The sequence below is a fragment of the Callithrix jacchus genome, chromosome 13 (assembly GCF_049354715.1).
Source record: "Callithrix jacchus isolate 240 chromosome 13, calJac240_pri, whole genome shotgun sequence".
Taxonomy (NCBI): domain Eukaryota; kingdom Metazoa; phylum Chordata; class Mammalia; order Primates; family Cebidae; genus Callithrix; species Callithrix jacchus.
Window position 1 is genome coordinate 31,638,370 of NC_133514.1, and position 18,477 is coordinate 31,656,846.

The 18,477-nt window shown below is 39.1% G+C and overlaps 1 protein-coding gene across 11 annotated transcripts in view; it reads left to right on the forward strand.

Moving 5' to 3' along the window:
- The window catches only part of RBPMS (RNA binding protein, mRNA processing factor), a 190,834-nt gene that overhangs the window by 104,695 nt on the left and 67,662 nt on the right, over nt 1-18,477 (forward strand). For all 11 annotated transcript variants that reach the window (XR_008475925.2, XR_013525601.1, XR_013525602.1 and 8 more), the window contains exon 5: nt 15,315-15,465. Coding sequence is in view for 6 of the 11 variants with exons in the window: in XM_035270236.3 (XP_035126127.1) it covers nt 15,315-15,465 (151 nt within the window). In the remaining 5 variants the exon portion in view is untranslated. The remainder of the gene's footprint in view (nt 1-15,314; nt 15,466-18,477) is intronic.

Genomic DNA, 18,477 nt, shown 5'->3' on the forward strand with positions numbered 1-18,477 from the left:
TTTAAATTAAATGAGATGGTGGGTGTTTTTGTTGGTTTTTGATTTTTTGTTGTTAAGACACGGTCTTGTTCTGTTGCCCAGGCTGGAGTGCAGTGGTACAATCATGGCTCACTACAGACTTGACTTCCTGTCCTCAAGTGCTCCTCACACTTCAGCCTCCCGAATAACTGGACCACAGACACATGCAACCAGGCCTGGCTAATTTTTTTATGTTTTGTAGAAGTGGTGTTTCTCTGTGTTGCCCAGGCTGGTATCAAACTCCTGGCTTCAAGTGATCTCTCACCTCAGGTTCTCAAAGTGTTGGGATTACAGCTGTGAACCACTGCCCCTGGTCGAGATAGGTTATTTTTAAGCTTCTCAAAGTGTTGGGATTACAGCTGTGAACCACTGCCCCTGGTCGAGATAGGTTATTTTTAAAGTCACTGGCGCTCAATAATGGTAAAAATGCTGATAATTAATGATAATTACACTCTTCACAAAGGACTGAACATTGACCTATAGCTAATGGTAAAATTATCCTTCCTTTCTTGGAGCTCATCAGGGAAACACAGTTGCAATGTTATCCTTAATATTGTCAAACCTATAAAATATTGTAAACCAAATAAACATATCCCCATCTCCCTTTTATTCACCTTAATTGTGCACATCTTTCTCAATTTCAAATTCTAACTGAATCTCTGTTTCAAAGACCCAACATCCATTGATTATAATGTTTATTTAGCAGCTAGTGAGATTTCTGACAGTTTATTGTATAGATAAGCCTTTTTGCAGAAAGGGATAAATTCAGCCTCAGTTTGATTACATCACTAGTAATCTAATTGCAGGGATTCATTAGAGTAGAGGAAGAGCACAGCTTTCAGTTCTTAGAGGGGAGGGTTTTGCCTTACTTTGTCTTGGCTCCCTGTGCAGCACAGGAAGTACTTTGCAGTGAACTTCCTAAGTTTGGACTTGACTGTTTACATTCTTTTCAACTAACTTGTGCCTAAGCCCCAAGTTACCGGTTGGATGGATCTTGCAAGTCATTTGATGGTATGTGTTAGAGGTGTTTTAAAAATAGGACTAAGGAGCAACTTTGCCCTCTTTCCTTATTTCTGTGTTTTTATGAAATTCATCAGTGACATCTCCCCCCAAATCCCTACTGATTAATTTAGTAACTGGTATTAGTAAATGACGTTGAGGACCAATAAATAATTTATTGGTATACATGGCTCATTTTTATCCTTAGTGAAGTTAAGGATATGAAACTATTGACTTACAAAATTATTTGTATTTTTTAAATGTAATACAGCTTTTTCTTTCTAAAAATTTGTTATTGTCAAGTTGTACAGTTTGGAAATTAGTAACCAGATCAAGATGGTGATTTTCTGTCAGGGAGGTGGGAAGGAAAACAAGAAAATGCACGTTTTCTACTTGCTCTTGGTATTCCACTTCATTAGCATTACCTAAACTTGGGTGCACTCAGGGTGGGAAGGGTTCACTGGATCTTGTTGGGGCCTGGGGGGCTCATTGCTAAAATACTAGAGAGCAGAAACAGGATTGTGAAAATATCCTTGGAGGTCTATTGTGGTCTATGTCTGATCTTTAAATAGAAATCTTCTCAAAATGGTTTTGGAAAGTTTAGGCAACTGTCTTTTTTCAGTTGTAGAGTTTGTTTATGTCAGTAGTGCTTTTCTCTCCTCCTCCTACTGCTTTTTTTCTTCTGTACCAGCCACTAATAAAAGCCCAAAGTAAACTTTGCAGAATGATCCTTAAAACATATACAGAAAGTTAAGATAGGTCCTCAAATGACCTAACAAGCACTTACGGTGAAGCTAAAAGAAGAGCATGTTAAATGCATTCTCTTAGCCTGCCTTCCTCACAAGTAAGACTTAACTTCTTATCTTCTTCACGTGCTTTTCCATGTAGACACAGGCACACTTGTTTTTTAAAATAATTCTGAGACTTTTTAATTACATAGTAATCATTCAACTTACATTTGAATGTATAAAGCGCTTTCTTTCATACATGCATGCATCCGTTGTCTCATTTTGCCTGATATGTGCATAATATGTATTGGATGCAAAAGTAGGTTGCTTTCCCTTTTCAATAATTAGAAGATTAATGTGTAATTATGTATAATTAGTCCTTTCTTAAAGAACTGACACCATGCTTGAAACAGTCATCTCGACACCAGTAACGCTTTGACTTTAAAAAATAAACATAAACCCTTTTATCTTTAAAGAATTTATATCATCATCTACCAATTGGATATGATATTATTATTTCAAAACCCATCCCTTCCCAATTTAATTCTGGGATTCGTACTTGACAGAAGCTGTGTGGGTACATATGTGGCCCTTAAGAATGAAAGTGATTCTCTCAATTTGACATCTCTAGGAAAAGAGATGCGAGCTATTTTTAAAGTTGTAATTGATAATGAATTTGCACAAAATCATTGATAATGAATGTGCCCCTGCTCTTTCATTGGATAGTGTACGTTGGATAGTGTGTGTAACCAAGTATTTTCTAGACTGGCCTATTTCAGTAATGTAGACTGGCTTCTTTGAGACTAAGGTTGTGATTTATTTTGTCAGTTTTATTGTTTTCTGTTTTTTTTTTTTTTTTTTTTTTTTTTGATGCCAAACTCACTGGTTTAAGCCTATGATCTGATTTTAAAGCGATGAATCACACAGTCCAGAAATCATTTAGATGGTCATGCTAACAGGACATGTTTTCTATGCCAACATTTCTGAAATTTTTGATGTGACTTTGGTCTAATACAGGTAAGTACTTCATTGAGGCAGACCCCCTGTTGATTTCCCAAGTCATTGAAATTTGCCATCAAAATTCAGAGGTTTCTGTGGGGTCGCTTGACAGTGACAGACGTCAGACTGGAGTGTTCTTAGGCCAACATTAAGCAGATATGGACCATTAGAAGTTTGTTTATAGGTTTTCCCCAAATCACCCCGAGATCCTCTATCAGAGTTGAAGATTTAACTACATTGAGCGCTATTGTCTAGTATCTGCTTCCTTAAAGCTTTTATTTTGAGTGCCTTCATTTAAGCAGGTAGCAGGAGTTGCAAAGGGGAAAGAAGTATGTCTATGGGTTTATTGATTGTCCTAACAGTGAGACAGGAGAGGAGGAGACAGTAAGGACTGTGTAGTGCCAGACTGTTGGCAGTACTCGCCACATTTGATATTTGTGCATTAAGGATTCCAAGGGATGTTTTTGTGCCTACCAGAGCAGTTGACCTGCTGCTGTACCTTCTGTTTACCTTTAGAGTCCTCAGTGTAAAAATGTTAGCATCAAGATGCCTGAGTAAGAGAGCACCATCTGCACTCTGGCCTGTTTCTTTCCATGTAATATTATCTATTTCAAAGTGTCACTGTAAAATATTGCTTTAATGGGTAACTGACCGTGTTTGGTTTAGAAACAGCCCCTTCCTATCATTGTTAGGGCCCAGGTCTTTCAATCATCCTTTTCAGAATGGTTTGAGAACATAGTGGCAAAAGTTCAAACAATCATGCCCTTTCAACCCTTCAGAAAATAAACTCTGCTTGAATCTGATTCCCTTGACATGTTAAAGATTGAGTTTACAGCTTCTTCAAAGGCCCTGTCATGATTTTATAGTCATCCTATACAAAGCAGATTTTCCTAGGGCCTGGTTATGTACATAGGGGTAGTTGGCTAACAGAATAAGTAAGTGTGTGTTAGTGGAAAAGAAATTAATTTAGCTGGAGTGGATGGTCCAGTCAGATGGAGATTCTGGATACCTTCGAAGTATATCTGTCTAGTTCCTCCTACAGAGGGAATCCAGTCTCTGCGATTATCAGCCAGGCCCCCGAAAGCTACTCAGACTGTGAACCAGCCGACGTCAGGCAGGAGGAGGAGGAACACACATCAGCTCCCTGTGGGGGAAACATGGGGAATAAAGGAAACTACACAGCATCAGACTGATCGCAGCTCAGGTGTCCTGCTGCTTCCTCCCAGTTGGGGCAGTCTCAGAGCAGAGTATGAATCTCATCTTTCTCTTTCTAAGTAATAGAAGAACCTCTCCAAAAAGGACAAAGGAGAAGAATCCATATTGGTTCATGTTTGGAAGAGGAGCTCCATAGCTGATAAGCACTGGGCCGTAGGGATTAGTGTTTATCAAATGCCAGGCATTCATCTAGACATTTACAAGATTTTATTTAATCTTCACAACAAATGCTGTGAAATATAGATTATATTCATACCCAGTTTACAGCAGAGTAAACTGAAGCACAGAAAGGTTGAACAGCATATCCAAGGTCAATAGTGGAGTAGTGTTTGAATCTAGGAAGTCAGACTCCCAAAGTCTATACTCCTGATTGTCACAACGTAAGCCTCTTGTTCATGGGGAGGTTCCACAAAATTGAATGTGACCTTGAGTTGGGATGTCTCTTTTAAAATTGTGATTATAATTAACTACAGCTAGTGGTACTCCTAGACAACTAGTTTTCTCAGTATGTCTGCCAGTTGTAGGAGGGGATTGATTAACCAAGACTATCTTCTCCTGGTTGCTTTTCTAATGCTTCTAGGTTTGGGGGCAGACATGAGGTTTTCCCCAGTTTGTTACTGGAGCAGGTACATCCTACCTTAAACAATGTGTTTTTTTCCACCATAGGAGTCTGGCTTAGTGGTAGGAGGGTGTGTGAGTTTTAGTGCCACAGTTTATTCACAGGAATAAAAGTGAAGCCAAATACACATTGTATTTTAAAAAGTAGCCTAGTCACTAGGAAATACTAAAATTTTTTTATGCCTTTGGTTAATGAGGATGAGATTAGGCTTCTCTGTCGTGGCCAAGATTATTATTTTATAACTTAGCTGGTTACAGATATTATCAGAGGAGAAATTATACAGGCTTGAAATCAAAGATAAACCTGTGGAAACATTCTAGACTAGACATGGAAACATATTCTTTCTGTTACTAAAACCTTCAAAAGAGAATAAAATTTTAATGCATTTTATGGAACATCTGGTTTAGAAACAATTATGAAGATTTTTTTTTTAATTCAAGAGTTTAAAAATAAAAAAAAAAAAACTGGCTACAAGATAATGCGGTAGCTGGAAGTGTTAGGTTGAATTAGGTAATCAAGCGAGGAACCGTACCTGGGCTCATGGCCCAGCATCATGTGGAATGGCTCCATGGCCACATATACCACAGAAAGCCCTGGGAAAGGGGTCTCTTTCTCCAAGTGCAATATAGCTGTTTTGCCAATGGAAAGGGACACACACATACTTTAAAATGACTGATTTAGGCAAGGAAAAAGGGAGTACTAAATCAGAGTATTCTAAGGTAAAGCCAGGGCAAGCACTAGGAGTTAGTTGGATTAAGAAAAGGAATGAGGCATAATTGGTGTGATACAGTTTCTCATTGGGCAATAACCCAGCAGCGCAGGCTTTTGTATTAACAGTCCTGATGTCTTTGCAAGCAATGCCCTTATTTAGGAAAAGTATGAAATACGGTTTACATGTGGCAGATTCTTTCCCTCACTTGTTCATTCTCTGTTGGAACCCATATCTACCTAAGTTTCATCACAGTGCAAACTGAACAACAGCCTCAGTTATTATCTGAAAACAATGTAGTCTTTATAAAATAAAAAACCGAACAGAACTGTAATGTCCTCTCTCTCACACACACGTACTCTATTGGGAATCAAAATTGGATTGTGATGTGGATTTTGTACGTAGTTAGCTGGGAAGTTAGGCAAATTAATATATTTTTCTGAATCTTTTTTCATCAGTGCTGGGAAGCCTGTTGGCATTTTTGATAAGCATTCTTACATTATGTGGGACAATCCTGCTCCTTATAGGACTTTGTCATCTTGCTTCCTGCCTAATGAATGCCTGTATGGTCTTCAGTTATATAACAGCCCTCAGATATCTCATTGTGGTTTTGATGTGCATTTCTCTATACTGTTTATATTTTAAAACATTTTGTAGAGAGAGCTGAGAATAAAACATATAACAGCCCCCAGATATAATAAAACATATATAACAGCCCTCAGATATCTCATTGTGATTTCAATGTGGATTTCTCTATACTGTTTATATTTTAAAACATTTTATAGAGAGAGCTAAGAATAAAAGTCTTCTACTGTTTTCTTTTTTTGAGACAGAGTCTTACTCTGTCACCTGGACTGGCGTGGAGTGGCATGATTTTGGATCACTGCAACCTCTAAGCAGTAGGGGGAAAGGGCAATGAGGAGTACTACTCATGGCTGAGAACTAGGTTAGATGACCCAAAAGTTCAGTACTAAAAATTCATGAATTTCATTATTTATGTAGACAAATCAGTATTACTTAGCATCAGAGAACCTGACCCAGTTCTCTGACAGCTTCCCTTTCCTATAATCTTTACTCGTAGATAGTTTTGTATTTTAAAAATGTTTGAGGCTGGGCGTGGCGCCTCACACTTGAAATCCCAGCACTTTGGGAGGCCAAGGTAGGCAGATCACGAGGTCAGGAGTTCAAGACCAGCCTGGCCAATGTGGTGAAACTCCCTCTTTACTAAAAATATAAAAATTAGCTGGGTGTGGTGGCACGCATCTGTAGTCCCAGCTATTCGGGAGGCTGAGGCAAAAGAATCACTTGAACCTGGGAGGTGGAGGTTGCAGTGAGGCAAGATCATGCCACTGTACTCCAGCCTGGGCTCAGAGCAAGACTCCATCTCAAAAAAAAAAAACAAAAACAAAAAAACCAATGCGTTTGAGTGTCACAAGTTTATGTCGTTAATAACTTGTCGAAAACTTCTACTCGTTCATTGTTAACTTACCTGCACATTGTCTCAGCAAGTCTTATGCTCTCCACTGTAATAGATTACCCAAATGCGGGTTTGTCTGTGACCTGTCATGGAGTCATTTAAGGCTCTAACTGAATGTAACGATTGTTTTCACAGACTCCTGGGGAAACTTTTGCGTATACCTTTCCTTGTTTCTGTTTCTAATATGCTTGAATGTTTTATGATGCCTATGGCAGAGAAAGCTGGCAATATTCAAAAAACTATAAATATATTTTAATATTGGACCAATATTTGAGAGCTCAGAATCTCTCAAGTATGTATTTACTTCCTAGTTTCTGATGGAAATGGCACATGGTTATCAATTTTAAGAAATAGTTTATATTACTAACTTATGATTTTAACTTCTATAAAGGCAAAAAAGTCAGTTCTTTTTACTTCATTTCCTTTTCTCCTATTGAAAGATTTGTGGTCCCCAGGATATTTCCTTTTCATGTGACCAAAATGCTCTTTGAAAAGTAGAAGGCTTTTATTATGGCTCACGCCTGTAATCCCAGCACTTTGAGAGGCTGAGGCAGACAGATCACTTGAGGTCAGGAGTTCAAGACTGGCCTGACCAACATGGCAAAAATCCCATTGCTACTAGAAATTTTAAAAAATCAGGTGGGCATGGTGACACACACCCACCTGAACTCGAACTCCTGGGCTCAAGTGATCCTCCTGTCTCAGCCTCTCAAGTAGCTGGGACTACAGGCACATGCCTGCATGCCTAAGTTTTCATTTTTATTTTTAGTAGAACCCGGGTTTCACTGTGTTGGCCAGATTGGTCTCAAACTTCTGGCCTCAAGAAATCCTCCTACCTCAGCCTCCCAGAGTACTAAGATTACAGTCCTGTGAGCTCCACACCTGGCCTTAGCTGCTTTAGAAAACAGTTTGGCAGTTCTTCAAAAAAGTTAACGTAGATTTCATGTGTGACAGCAATTTCACAGCTAGAGAATTGAAAACATACACTCACAGAAAAATTTGTACACAGGTATCATAGAAGCCTTACTCATAGCAGCCAAAAAGTCAAAACAACCCAATGCCCATCAGTTGATGAAAGGATAACCAAATTGTGGTATGTCCATAAAATGGAATACTATCCAACAATAAAGTAAAGAGTGAGGCCACAGCATGGCTAATTGTTTTGTATTTTTGGTAGAGACGAGGTTTAACTGTGTTAGCCAGGATGGTCTTGATCTTCTGACCTTGTGATCCACCCACCTCAACCTCCCAAAGTGCTGGGATTACAGGTACCTGGTCTCTCTTTTTTTTTGAGATGGAGTCTTGCTGTGCTGCCCAGCCTGGAGTGTAGTAGTGCCATCTTAGCTCACGGCAACCCCTGACTGGGTTCAAGTGATTCTCCCACCTCAGCCCCTTCAGTAGCTGGGATTACAGGCTTGAGCCACCATGCCTGGCTTTTTTTTTTTTTTTTTTAAGTAGTAATGGATTTCACTATGTTGGGCAGGCTGGTCTTGAGCTCCTGACCTCCAGTGATCTGCCTCCCCATGCCTGGCTGGGTGTCACGTTTCTTATTTATGTAAAGTGGTGATAGTTGCACAGTTTTGTGACTATACTAGAAGTCATTGAAATGTACTCTTTAAAAGGCTGAATGTTAGGTTGGAAGAACATTGACTTTTCAGTTAAATCAACATTAAATAGGTTAAATAGAAACTTAAATCATAAATAGACTTTAATGTTTGATGACTTAGCAACAAAGGACTCGGAGACATTTTAGTGGTTGAATGAAAGAAATCTTTTGAATATAGTATAATGTAATGAAGCCACATCCAACCTCTGAATATCTTGCTCATATCTGTCACATGTATTTTTATGACTTGAAATCTTTTGAGTATAACGTGCAAGAATAAGTAATAGCAGTCTTTGTCTTAACTGATTGAGTGATCACTTTGTTCTAGTCAGCTGTAGAGTAGGAAACTGGTCATTTAAACACTAAGTTTCTTATGGAAGAAGCCAAGTGGTGACTGAGAAATCCAGATAGTTGTTTACTAAAAGCCCAGCCAAGTCATATTCCCAATGAGTTTGAATATACTAATAAATGGCTAAAAAATAACCCACACCATCAGTAGCATATACCATTCTCTTTAGTTACTCCTGAGAATTGAGTTCCTTCTTCCTCTTGGACACGGTTTTATGTGCCATTGTTTACAGTAATCAGCAGTGGTTAAACTCTTGTTCAATGCTTGGTAATTCCTGATAATTTGGAAGGGAATCACTTCACCGTTCCCACACCTCAGCCCCACTATACTATCTGATGTCTTATGCCTGGCGGGATGGAAATCACCACTTTGACAAAGAAAGAAATTTGTAAACAGTTCTAACTAAGGCTCAGTCAATTGGTAAGAAAGGCCAGCAGTGGTTACCAGGTAGATCAGCTACCACCTGATAGAGCTCTGAGTCTTAAGGGATTTAACAGCAGGTTCTGAAGCAGCTCTGGATGTTAACTGGGGAACCCTGAAAAGGCATATTGGAGCTGTAACCCTCAGAGGATCTGGGGTGATGTGGAGGAGGGGAGATAAAACAAGATCCAGGTAGTGAGATTAATTAGATTACAAGGTCAGAGAGGGATCAGTAGCAAATGGATCTTGATTTAAGAGTTTCATTGGCTGTGGGTTTTCATTTGGAGTTGGTGTGGAGAAAAGGGAAGTGTAAGATTGTTAGAATCGGGTGAAGAAGTCTTTAACTTATCTTACTACCTTACTGTTTTTATCCTATAATAAAAGGCAGTTTCATCTAGTTCCATACATTTGCCTCAGATCTGCTGGATCAAAGATCAGGATGGGAGTGTAGGAAGCTCTTAAAGGAGTGACCTATGACTATTCCAGAGGAGGTAGAGCCTTTGATTACTTTGAAGCTTCCTTGGAGAGATTCAGCATGGCAGGAAGGCACAGCAAGTGGGGAGGGGAGTTAGAATCCTAGGTCCTCAGCTTTTAGTCAACGTTTATAATACTTACACTAAGTCGGTTAGCAGAAAGATAAATCAGCTTTCACTTTTGAAATGGTAGAATAGTTTTACTTGCTGTGAATGCATAGGCAAAGAGGAGACAACAAGGATGGGGAAAGACTCCAAATTGAAGACAAACAGAAACGAATGAATGTAACTGTTATTACAAATGAATAACACAACCACACTAAAGGTGGGGGGGAATGGGGAAACTAACCCACAACTAATCCAAATAATATACATGTTGGCAACATTTAAAGACAAAAAACTGTAAATAAATATTAAGTTGTAGTTAGCAATTCTGAAACGAATGTGTGTTTTTGTATTGAGCAAATAAAATAAATGTGTAGTAGATAATGAGAGCTAGGATTCTCGATATTAGAGGAGTTACAGATATGCAGATGATAGGGATAGAATAAACCAAATGGTGTTAAGTTGGAATTGGAGCTATCAGTATGAACTTTAATACATCGAAATACATTTTAAATATCTCTATATGCAGAGAAGCAGATCTGCATGTGCGAGCATGTGTGTGGACACAACTCTGGGACACTTGCAAACCAAAATAATGATAGTAATGAATTACAAAGCATAGAGGAAAATAGAACTCTGTAAGTCATTACTGATTTAAATAATTAATCAACAAGTTGGGCAGAAGGGAAAGGTATTCCATGGAGTCGAAAACTGTTACACGGTAGGTAAAAGGAGCAGTGAGGCCGGATGTGGTGGGTGTCTGTAATCCCAGCTGCTCAGGAGGCTGAGGCAGGAGAATTGCTTGAACCTGGGAGGTGGAGTTGCAGTGCATCAAGATCATGCTGTCGCACTGTAGTCTGGGTGACAGAGCAAGACTCTGTTGGGTTGGTGGGGGGTGAGAGGGAAGGAGCAAAGAGACTACCAAAGCACCATTTGGCAACTACAGTAGTAATAGTTGCTTCTAGTAAGAATTATTAATAGGTGTTGAAAGTAGTAATTTTTTTAAAAAACAAGATATTTATGTAGTCTGGAAATATCTATCTATTGTAAAGATACTGTTTTCCCTTTTTAACTAGTAAGTTTCTAGTTAAAAAGGGAAAACAGTATCTTTACAATAGAGAAACTTGGCATATGGTCAAAGCTAATATCACTTGTAATGATACAAAAGTGACATCATGTACCTCTTGATATTATGCATTGTGCAGAACATACGTCTCTGATCTTCCTGCCACAAACCACATAACCTGAATCTAAACACCCCCACCAAAAAAAAAAAAAAAAGTAGATAAACCCAAATCGAGGGCCACTCTACAAAATAAATAGCTTACAGTTTTCAAAAATACTGAGCTCATGAAAGGTATGGACTAAAGAACTCTTCCAGGAGAGTAAAGTGATGACAACTAAGTGCTATGTGTGATTCTGGATTAGATCTTAGATCAGGAAGACAAAGAGATGTCCTTGTTTTTAGGAAGTCAGAGGGTAAGTAAAGGGGAAAAGAATATCATGCTTGCTACTTACTTTTAATCGGTTCAGGAAAACACTGTGTGTATGTGTGTGTGTGTGTGTGTGTATGTGTGTGTGTGTGTGAGAGAGAGAGAGAGAGAGAGAGAGAGAGAGAGAGAGAGAGAGAAATGTGTTAAAATGCTAACATCTAAGAAATCCAGGCAAAGGGTATGTCTGCAGTGTTTCTGTAAGTCTGAAATTATTTCAGAATAAAGTTCTTTTTAAAAAGTAACTAGTTTTTTAAAACATAGCTGGTTGAATGCTGTGTCCCGGTAGGAAATCCCTTATTCTACCTCTCTCCTTTTATTTTTAAATTCTGTGTTGCATTTTATAAATTACACATATTTGTAAAAGTTTCAAATGATGCAAAATTGTACAAAAGTCTGTGCCCTCTCCCACTCCTGCCACCAGATTGACTGCTGTTAACAGGTTGGTTGTCTCATTCTCAACCTTTCTGGACTTAAACAGAGAAGTATACACGCAGATGTATATACAGTCTCCTCTCCAATACTGCTAAACATTGTTGAGTATCTTTTTTTAACTTAATCTAGCCATAGACGTCTTTCTCAATATGTATATATAGTTCTGCTTTGTTTTTAACCATTATTTCTCTAAATGAATTATTGCATTGTCCCTAAAATTCATTGTCAAGGACTGATGGACTGACCTCAGTGTAGAACCATTTGTAAGGACACTGAGAGCCTGAAGTTCACAGAATTGAAGTACTGTTTATTGTACCAACTAACCAAGACTCTTTCAGGCATGAGGGTACTCTGAAGACCTCAGTGACAGGAATTTGGAGACTTTTTCTCTAGTGAGAGGCTATTAAGGTGACTCAAATTTGGTCAACACCATTTTCTGTGTCTCTATATAGGCTCAAGGTTGAAATCTTTTTAGGGGAAAACAGTTTTTGTCATTTTGGGCTGCAGCTGCCCCTTAAGTAGGCAGCTGTGGTCAGAGGAATAAAGGCGCAGAACACAGACATTGGCCCCTGAGTACCCTTCCCAAAGAAGAAGGCTTAGAGGGCAGTAGCCATCTCACCCAGCTTCTCTTCGTGGGCCGCTCTAATGGTGCGATGTCTGATCTGTTCCGGTCTCTTCACTGAGTCTGTCTAATTTCTACACCTCTAGAGTTACCGCCAACCACTGTGATTCTCAAATGTGCTCCCTGCACAAGCAGCATCAGCATTACCCTGACTTGTTTCAAATGCAAGTTCTTAGGTTCCATCTCAGAGCTACTGAATCAGAAACTCTAGCAAGTCCTCCAAGTTGATTCTGCTAACATTTGAGGATCACAGATCTACTATATAAAGGTGATCATATTATCCTCCCATTTAAAAACCCTAATGGCTCAGCCACACACGCACTCCAAAGTCCTCACTCACAGCATAAGAGGTCCCATAAGAGGTCCTTTGTGATTTCACCCTAGCCTGTTTGTTCTGCCACCCCACCCCACTTTCTGCATCCTGTTACTGAGAAATTTGCTGAGCTCTTTCCTGAACTGCACCTGGTAAACTTTTACTCTTCCATCACTTCCTCTGGTGCCTTCCCTGGCTCCCTGGCATGAAACTGCCCTGGTATACTCTTAAGTATACTGGACTAACAAAAATACATTGTTTCTAAGCAGTGTCCTTTATCTCTCAGAGTTTGTCCTGGGTGGGGAATTCAGTCTCTGTAGATTATATGGAACCTGGGTCAGTTGATGAGACTGTTGGCTGTCCCTGTAGCCAGTCAGATTGAGGTGCTTGTAAGTAACTGTTTATTTGCAAATTAATATATTGATACTCAGAAACTGTCCTTTCTGGTCCATGTAATAAATAGGACACCATTTACATATTGTTACGAGAAGAGTAGTGGATTATGAGCAAGAAAGGAAAAGGTTGGTTTTGAAAGACACAGGTTCACCCTTTCACTTGCCAGTAATCTTATCCTGACAGCATGTAATGTTAAGTAACTGCAGCCAGAGAAGAATCTTAGTAGGCTTTAATTAAAAACACAAGGAATGTTTTTTCTTTTGTCTCTTCTTCCTGTCTGCCTTTCTTTCATCTTTTCTTTCTTCTCTTATTCATTTCCGTGTTCTCCCTTCTCCTGCCCCTCTCTCTCTCCTCTTCATCAACTCATAACACTTAAAATGTTTTTGGCTTGGCTAATCCCTATGGATGGAAACTTAGCTGAGCAGGATATTGATTACCAAATATGGTATTGCTGCTAAAGATGTTAGAGGAATGTGGCTTGTATTCTGAGCCTCTGGCCTCTGAATAAGCTGCCAAACAAATTAGGTCATTTTAACTTCTGAGCTTTTTTTTTTTTTTAATAAGGATGCTGGAACTTTGATTTGGAACACTATGTTGATGTTATTTTAGCTCAGATGGGAGGAAGGGGGTAAAAAGAAGGGGACAGGGAGTGAGGGAAACTTAGTTCAGCCTGTTTTAGGACTTGAGCCACCAGCCCAGGTTGTGTAAGAGACAAGTACATTATGCGGAGCTTCAGTTGATTCTGGAACACCAGTGAAAGAGCTGAGGCATGGAATTCGCATGTGCAGCCTTGTTTTCTGAGGCTAGACACTCTAGAGGACCACGATCGGGTCCCAGGATACTCCATGTTATCCCCAGTGGCCTGGGCCACATGATTCATGGTCATGCGAGCTCAGATTTAGGAAGTGTCTTCTTCACAGGAAGGTTGGTCAAGTTTAGTGCCAAGGGAGTATGCCCTGAAGTTGATGGGAAGTTGCTATTATGTGTATCTGATGGAGTGTGGTGCAAATGAGCAAGTCCTTCCACAGCATACCTGTACATGACACCCAAGGACTGTGCTTGTCTCCCAGCAAAGACCACAGTTCTGCAGGTCCATTCTTGGAAAGATGTATTCTGTGGTGTTACTAGCTTTGTTAGGGTGGAAGTTGGTCCATCTCAGTGAGGTCCTTTGTGACTTCCCCCAGCCTGCTTCAGAATGCAGCTTTGTTTTTTGGTTTTGTTTTTTCTTGTATACTTTTTCGGCAAAATAATATTGAGGTTTCCCAAATTTAAAAAGAAAAAAACGCATACTACCAACACCAATTTAAGAAAATTTGTTTTTATGTTTCACAAAATGGACACTGTCTTTTTTGCTTTTTGGTGCTGATTAGGTATGCACAAGGGTATTCTCCCCAACCCTTTTGCTATGGCCCTCAGTGCTCATGAAGAAATCCCACCCACTCCAGGACTTCTGGATCAGGGCTCTGTGGCTTTTGTTAGGCCTTTCTAAGGACCTCTTTTTCCTTCCCCTTGCCCACTTATTTCCTCTTGATGCCATTACCATCCAGCCACAGGCTCTTCCTTGTATGTTGAAGCTGAGTCTGTGAAGTTCAGAGTTGTTCATCCTGGTCTCTGGAGTAAGAGAGTCTTATTTTTGTGGATATTGCTCTTACTTTTCTTGAAGCTCATTAAGAAGAACGGTGGGGGGCAGGGGATGCTTTGGAGCCCACAGGCCTTTTTGTGTACATTCAGAACACTAGATGGCAACTGTGTTAATAGGAGACTCATTTTCAGGACTCCAATCCCTTTCTATGGTGATATAATCATGGGAGCTGAGTGGGTCCCATGGGTGCACATTTAAAATGCAGTCTATTTTGGATATCTTTCTGATGCGTAGGGTCCAGAATTCATGTTATTGGATGCTTAATAATGAAGGTATTCTTGAATGGTGGAATGGTTCCAGTTAGACTTCTCTTGCCCTAACTTGTCCTTCACAGTGTTTGTGATTTATTTTACTAAATATGATGTTTTAGATAAACTTTCAGGAATAGAGTCAAAGGTAACTTAAATTCCTGTACATTAAGATGTGTAACTGTGCTAGGAATTTGCTGGTTCAAATTTTAAACTGGAAACCTTTTGTCTAAAAGGTGGGTATTGAAAATCTGTGTAACTAAATTTTTTAAGTAAACTAAATCCCACTGACTTTTGGGATTCTTTGTGTTGTCGTTTTTCATGTGACCTGTGTAAGTAGTAAGAATGACCTTTTTTCCTGATAGACCAGGTTTACTGGTGTTTATTTTGTCACCATTCTGGTTTGACTAAAGAAATGAAAACATCTTCCATTTGTTCTTTATTTCCAAAGGGCATCCGCTTTGATCCTGAAATCCCGCAAACACTGCGACTAGAGTTTGCTAAGGCAAACACGAAGATGGCCAAGAATAAACTCGTAGGGACTCCAAACCCCAGTACTCCTCTGCCCAACACTGTACCTCAATTCATTGCCAGAGAGCCATGTAAGTCAATCTACTTTTCATTTAGAAATAATAACAACTAAGAATTGTTCATGTGTTGCATGTGAGGTTACACCATGGGACATGGAGCTGGCTGAATCTTATTTTCCATTTCTGTGAAGAGGTTGCCTAGGCAATCTTGGTGTCAGAATTCCAAATACAGCAATCTTGTTTGGGATTGGCTGTCCCAAAAGATGGTTCCACTTCAATAGAACCATAAGTTCAGAATTGCATTTGATGTACTACAAATTTTCTTTGTGAGTATGCCCCTAGTTGCCTTGGGTATAAACCCTTCATTCCCCCATGTTCGGGCGTGACAGCTGGTTGTCAGTATTTAATTTGCTAAATTAAATTTTACTAAAAGAGCAAGTCACTATTTCCATTTGTTGAAGGACATCAGCTCAGTGGCTTTGGAAAAATAGGATATTAAAAATGAAGGAAGCAGATCTTACGAAGTTGGTTCCATTCAGCCATAACTCTAGGGGGAAAAGTAAACACATGGAAAGAATTTATGTATTGGAACCGTCAGTCTAGCAAACTGTGATACCATAAAACATTAAAGAAATCTGGGACTTCCTGTTTTAACTTAATTGGATAAGGACACCGGCTAATTGCTCAACAAGTCTTCTACCCAGCGTTAATGAGCTTATTTCATTATATGTCCATACTGCCATTTCTGTCTTTCATTGAATAACTTTAAAAGATTATCTGAAATTTCTTTCTTAAGCTCTGTCAGTGGCAGAAGTGGGGCGTGAGACAGGCCTTGACTCTTCCTTTCATTGCAGAGGCATATGTGATTTAATATGGCAGAGTGTTCAAGGAAACCCAAGTGACGTGGATTCCAAGTTATTTGGAATATTTCTGTCCCATCTCTTTTTTCCTGCTTTCTAAACCACAGAATGGTGGTCTTCTTCCTTTGATGATACATTTTATCTTTCTTACTGAATTTGAAGGACACAGGGATTTTTGGCTTTCCCCATGTCGTGCATGTCAGATTTAATCACATTATCTTTGGAAGTCACAGCCATTCTGTGGCTCAGTCACTCTTGAGAAACCTGAGAAACCTCAGTAGAAACTAACAGATAACTCTGCCAGCATGTTCTAAAATAAATGTTTCTATGAAACCAGAAAATCATAATAGAGAAAAAAATTATTTTGTTCTTCCACCTTCTTTGTTCAGGGAAACTAGAAACCTTTGCTTATTTGGGAAGGAAATCTAAACAAAAGTTACATCTTATAGTGTACTTGCAGTACAGATGGATTTAGGACATTCTTTACATCATTCTTTATAGTATCTAGCATAATACTTTGTATATCGTATATATTTAATATTATAGTGAGTAAACTGATACTGAAATTGGGCTAGTTGTAGAACTATAGACTCACTTGTGTGCCTCCTGTCTCTGAAATTTCTTCTTTTTTGATCAAGGTATCACAAAGGAATATTTTTAGGATACTTTATTTAGCAAAGATAACCTAAAGCAATTCTTTGCCTTTTTAGTGAATTTGCCAGCCTCAGATTTCAGGGTTCTTTGAAAAGATTAATTCAGACGGGAAATGTAATGCCGGTGATACTTAACTGTACATTTCCATTTATCTGCTGAATACTCTTTTTATCAGGACCACAAAACTTTTTCTGAATCTCCTCCAACAGCCCTGTGAAATAGGTAGCCAGGAAGGTAGTAGTAGCCAAGACATGATATGCTATACAAAGCAACAGTTATGAAAAACCTGGACATTCACAAGTCCCTGAAGTTACAGGAGAGCACAGAAACAGAGCTTAGAACTCTGTTCTGGCAAGCTCTGCTCACCTCCCTTCCTGGCATACCAGAACGGTGCAAAAATGGCCAGATAGTTTCCATGACAGGGTAAAAACTTACCCAACTGTTCACAGCAACACAGATTTGAAGTTTAAAAAAAAAAAAAGAAAAAAAAATCCAAGCAGCCAGCAGTGTATTCTCAAGAAAATAAAAGTTAGTGTGATTTTTCTTAATACAGCACCTTTTTACAACACAGTGTCTTGATGAGAGCAAGTTCATTATGGCTCAGGTCTACTTTAATATCCATTGCCCTTCCCTCTGGGAACTGGGGACTTGCCTGTCACATGCAACTGTTGTTTTCCTGGAAGCACACTGCAAGACTAAAAACATTACATTGGGTCTACATGGACAAATCCAGTTGCATTGTACTCGGAATTGGTACTCAAGTTGGTCATTTTCACTACTTATCAGGTGTAGACTCTAATAGAATTGCAGAATTTGTGGTGTGGAAAGGCCCTGAAGGCTAGTCTTTGTTGTAGGCCTTAAGAGAGAGATTTTTTTTAATAAATGTTTCTTTTTGTTAATGTTTTTATATGGTAGTGACTGAAAAGCACTGGTTGCCATCACTAAAGGAATGTTCTGTGTTTTGATTTTACAACAAACATTCACTTGAACTCTCAATTTCTCCATAAATATCTGAACTTAATGAACTTAAACGAGCACCCAGTGTGCTAGACTCTGGAGAAGGAAATTGGTTGTTGCTGTAAAAGAGCTGTCATTCCAGGGAGTTGATGGTGGTCAAAGTTGTCTGAAAAACTTGGCCCCATATGGAGGACGTAAAAGAGATTCTGCAGCTTAGTTCAGATTGCCCCCGAATCAGACTGCTGTATTTGCTGAGTATTTGCACCAGGGATGAAGAGTGAGAAAACTGGTTGTTGCAACTTGCCTGAGTAGATAGTGGCCTGCTGTGGAGAACCTTGGCTTCAGGGTAGAAGATGTCAGTGAGAATCCTGTCAGTAATTCTGCCAATTTTTGACAAGCTTTATGACCTTTAAGGAAAAAAAAAATAACTTAGTTGTGCTCCTATTCCCTCAGCTATAAAATAGAAATAATACTTTCTGCACTTGATTGTTAGGAGAGCTACATAAAACAATATTCCAAGATTGGGCTGAGGATTAAATACATACAGTGTATCAATGAGTACTAGGTAAATGTAAAGTACAATCATAATTTGTTAATTTTAAAAAAAAGCATG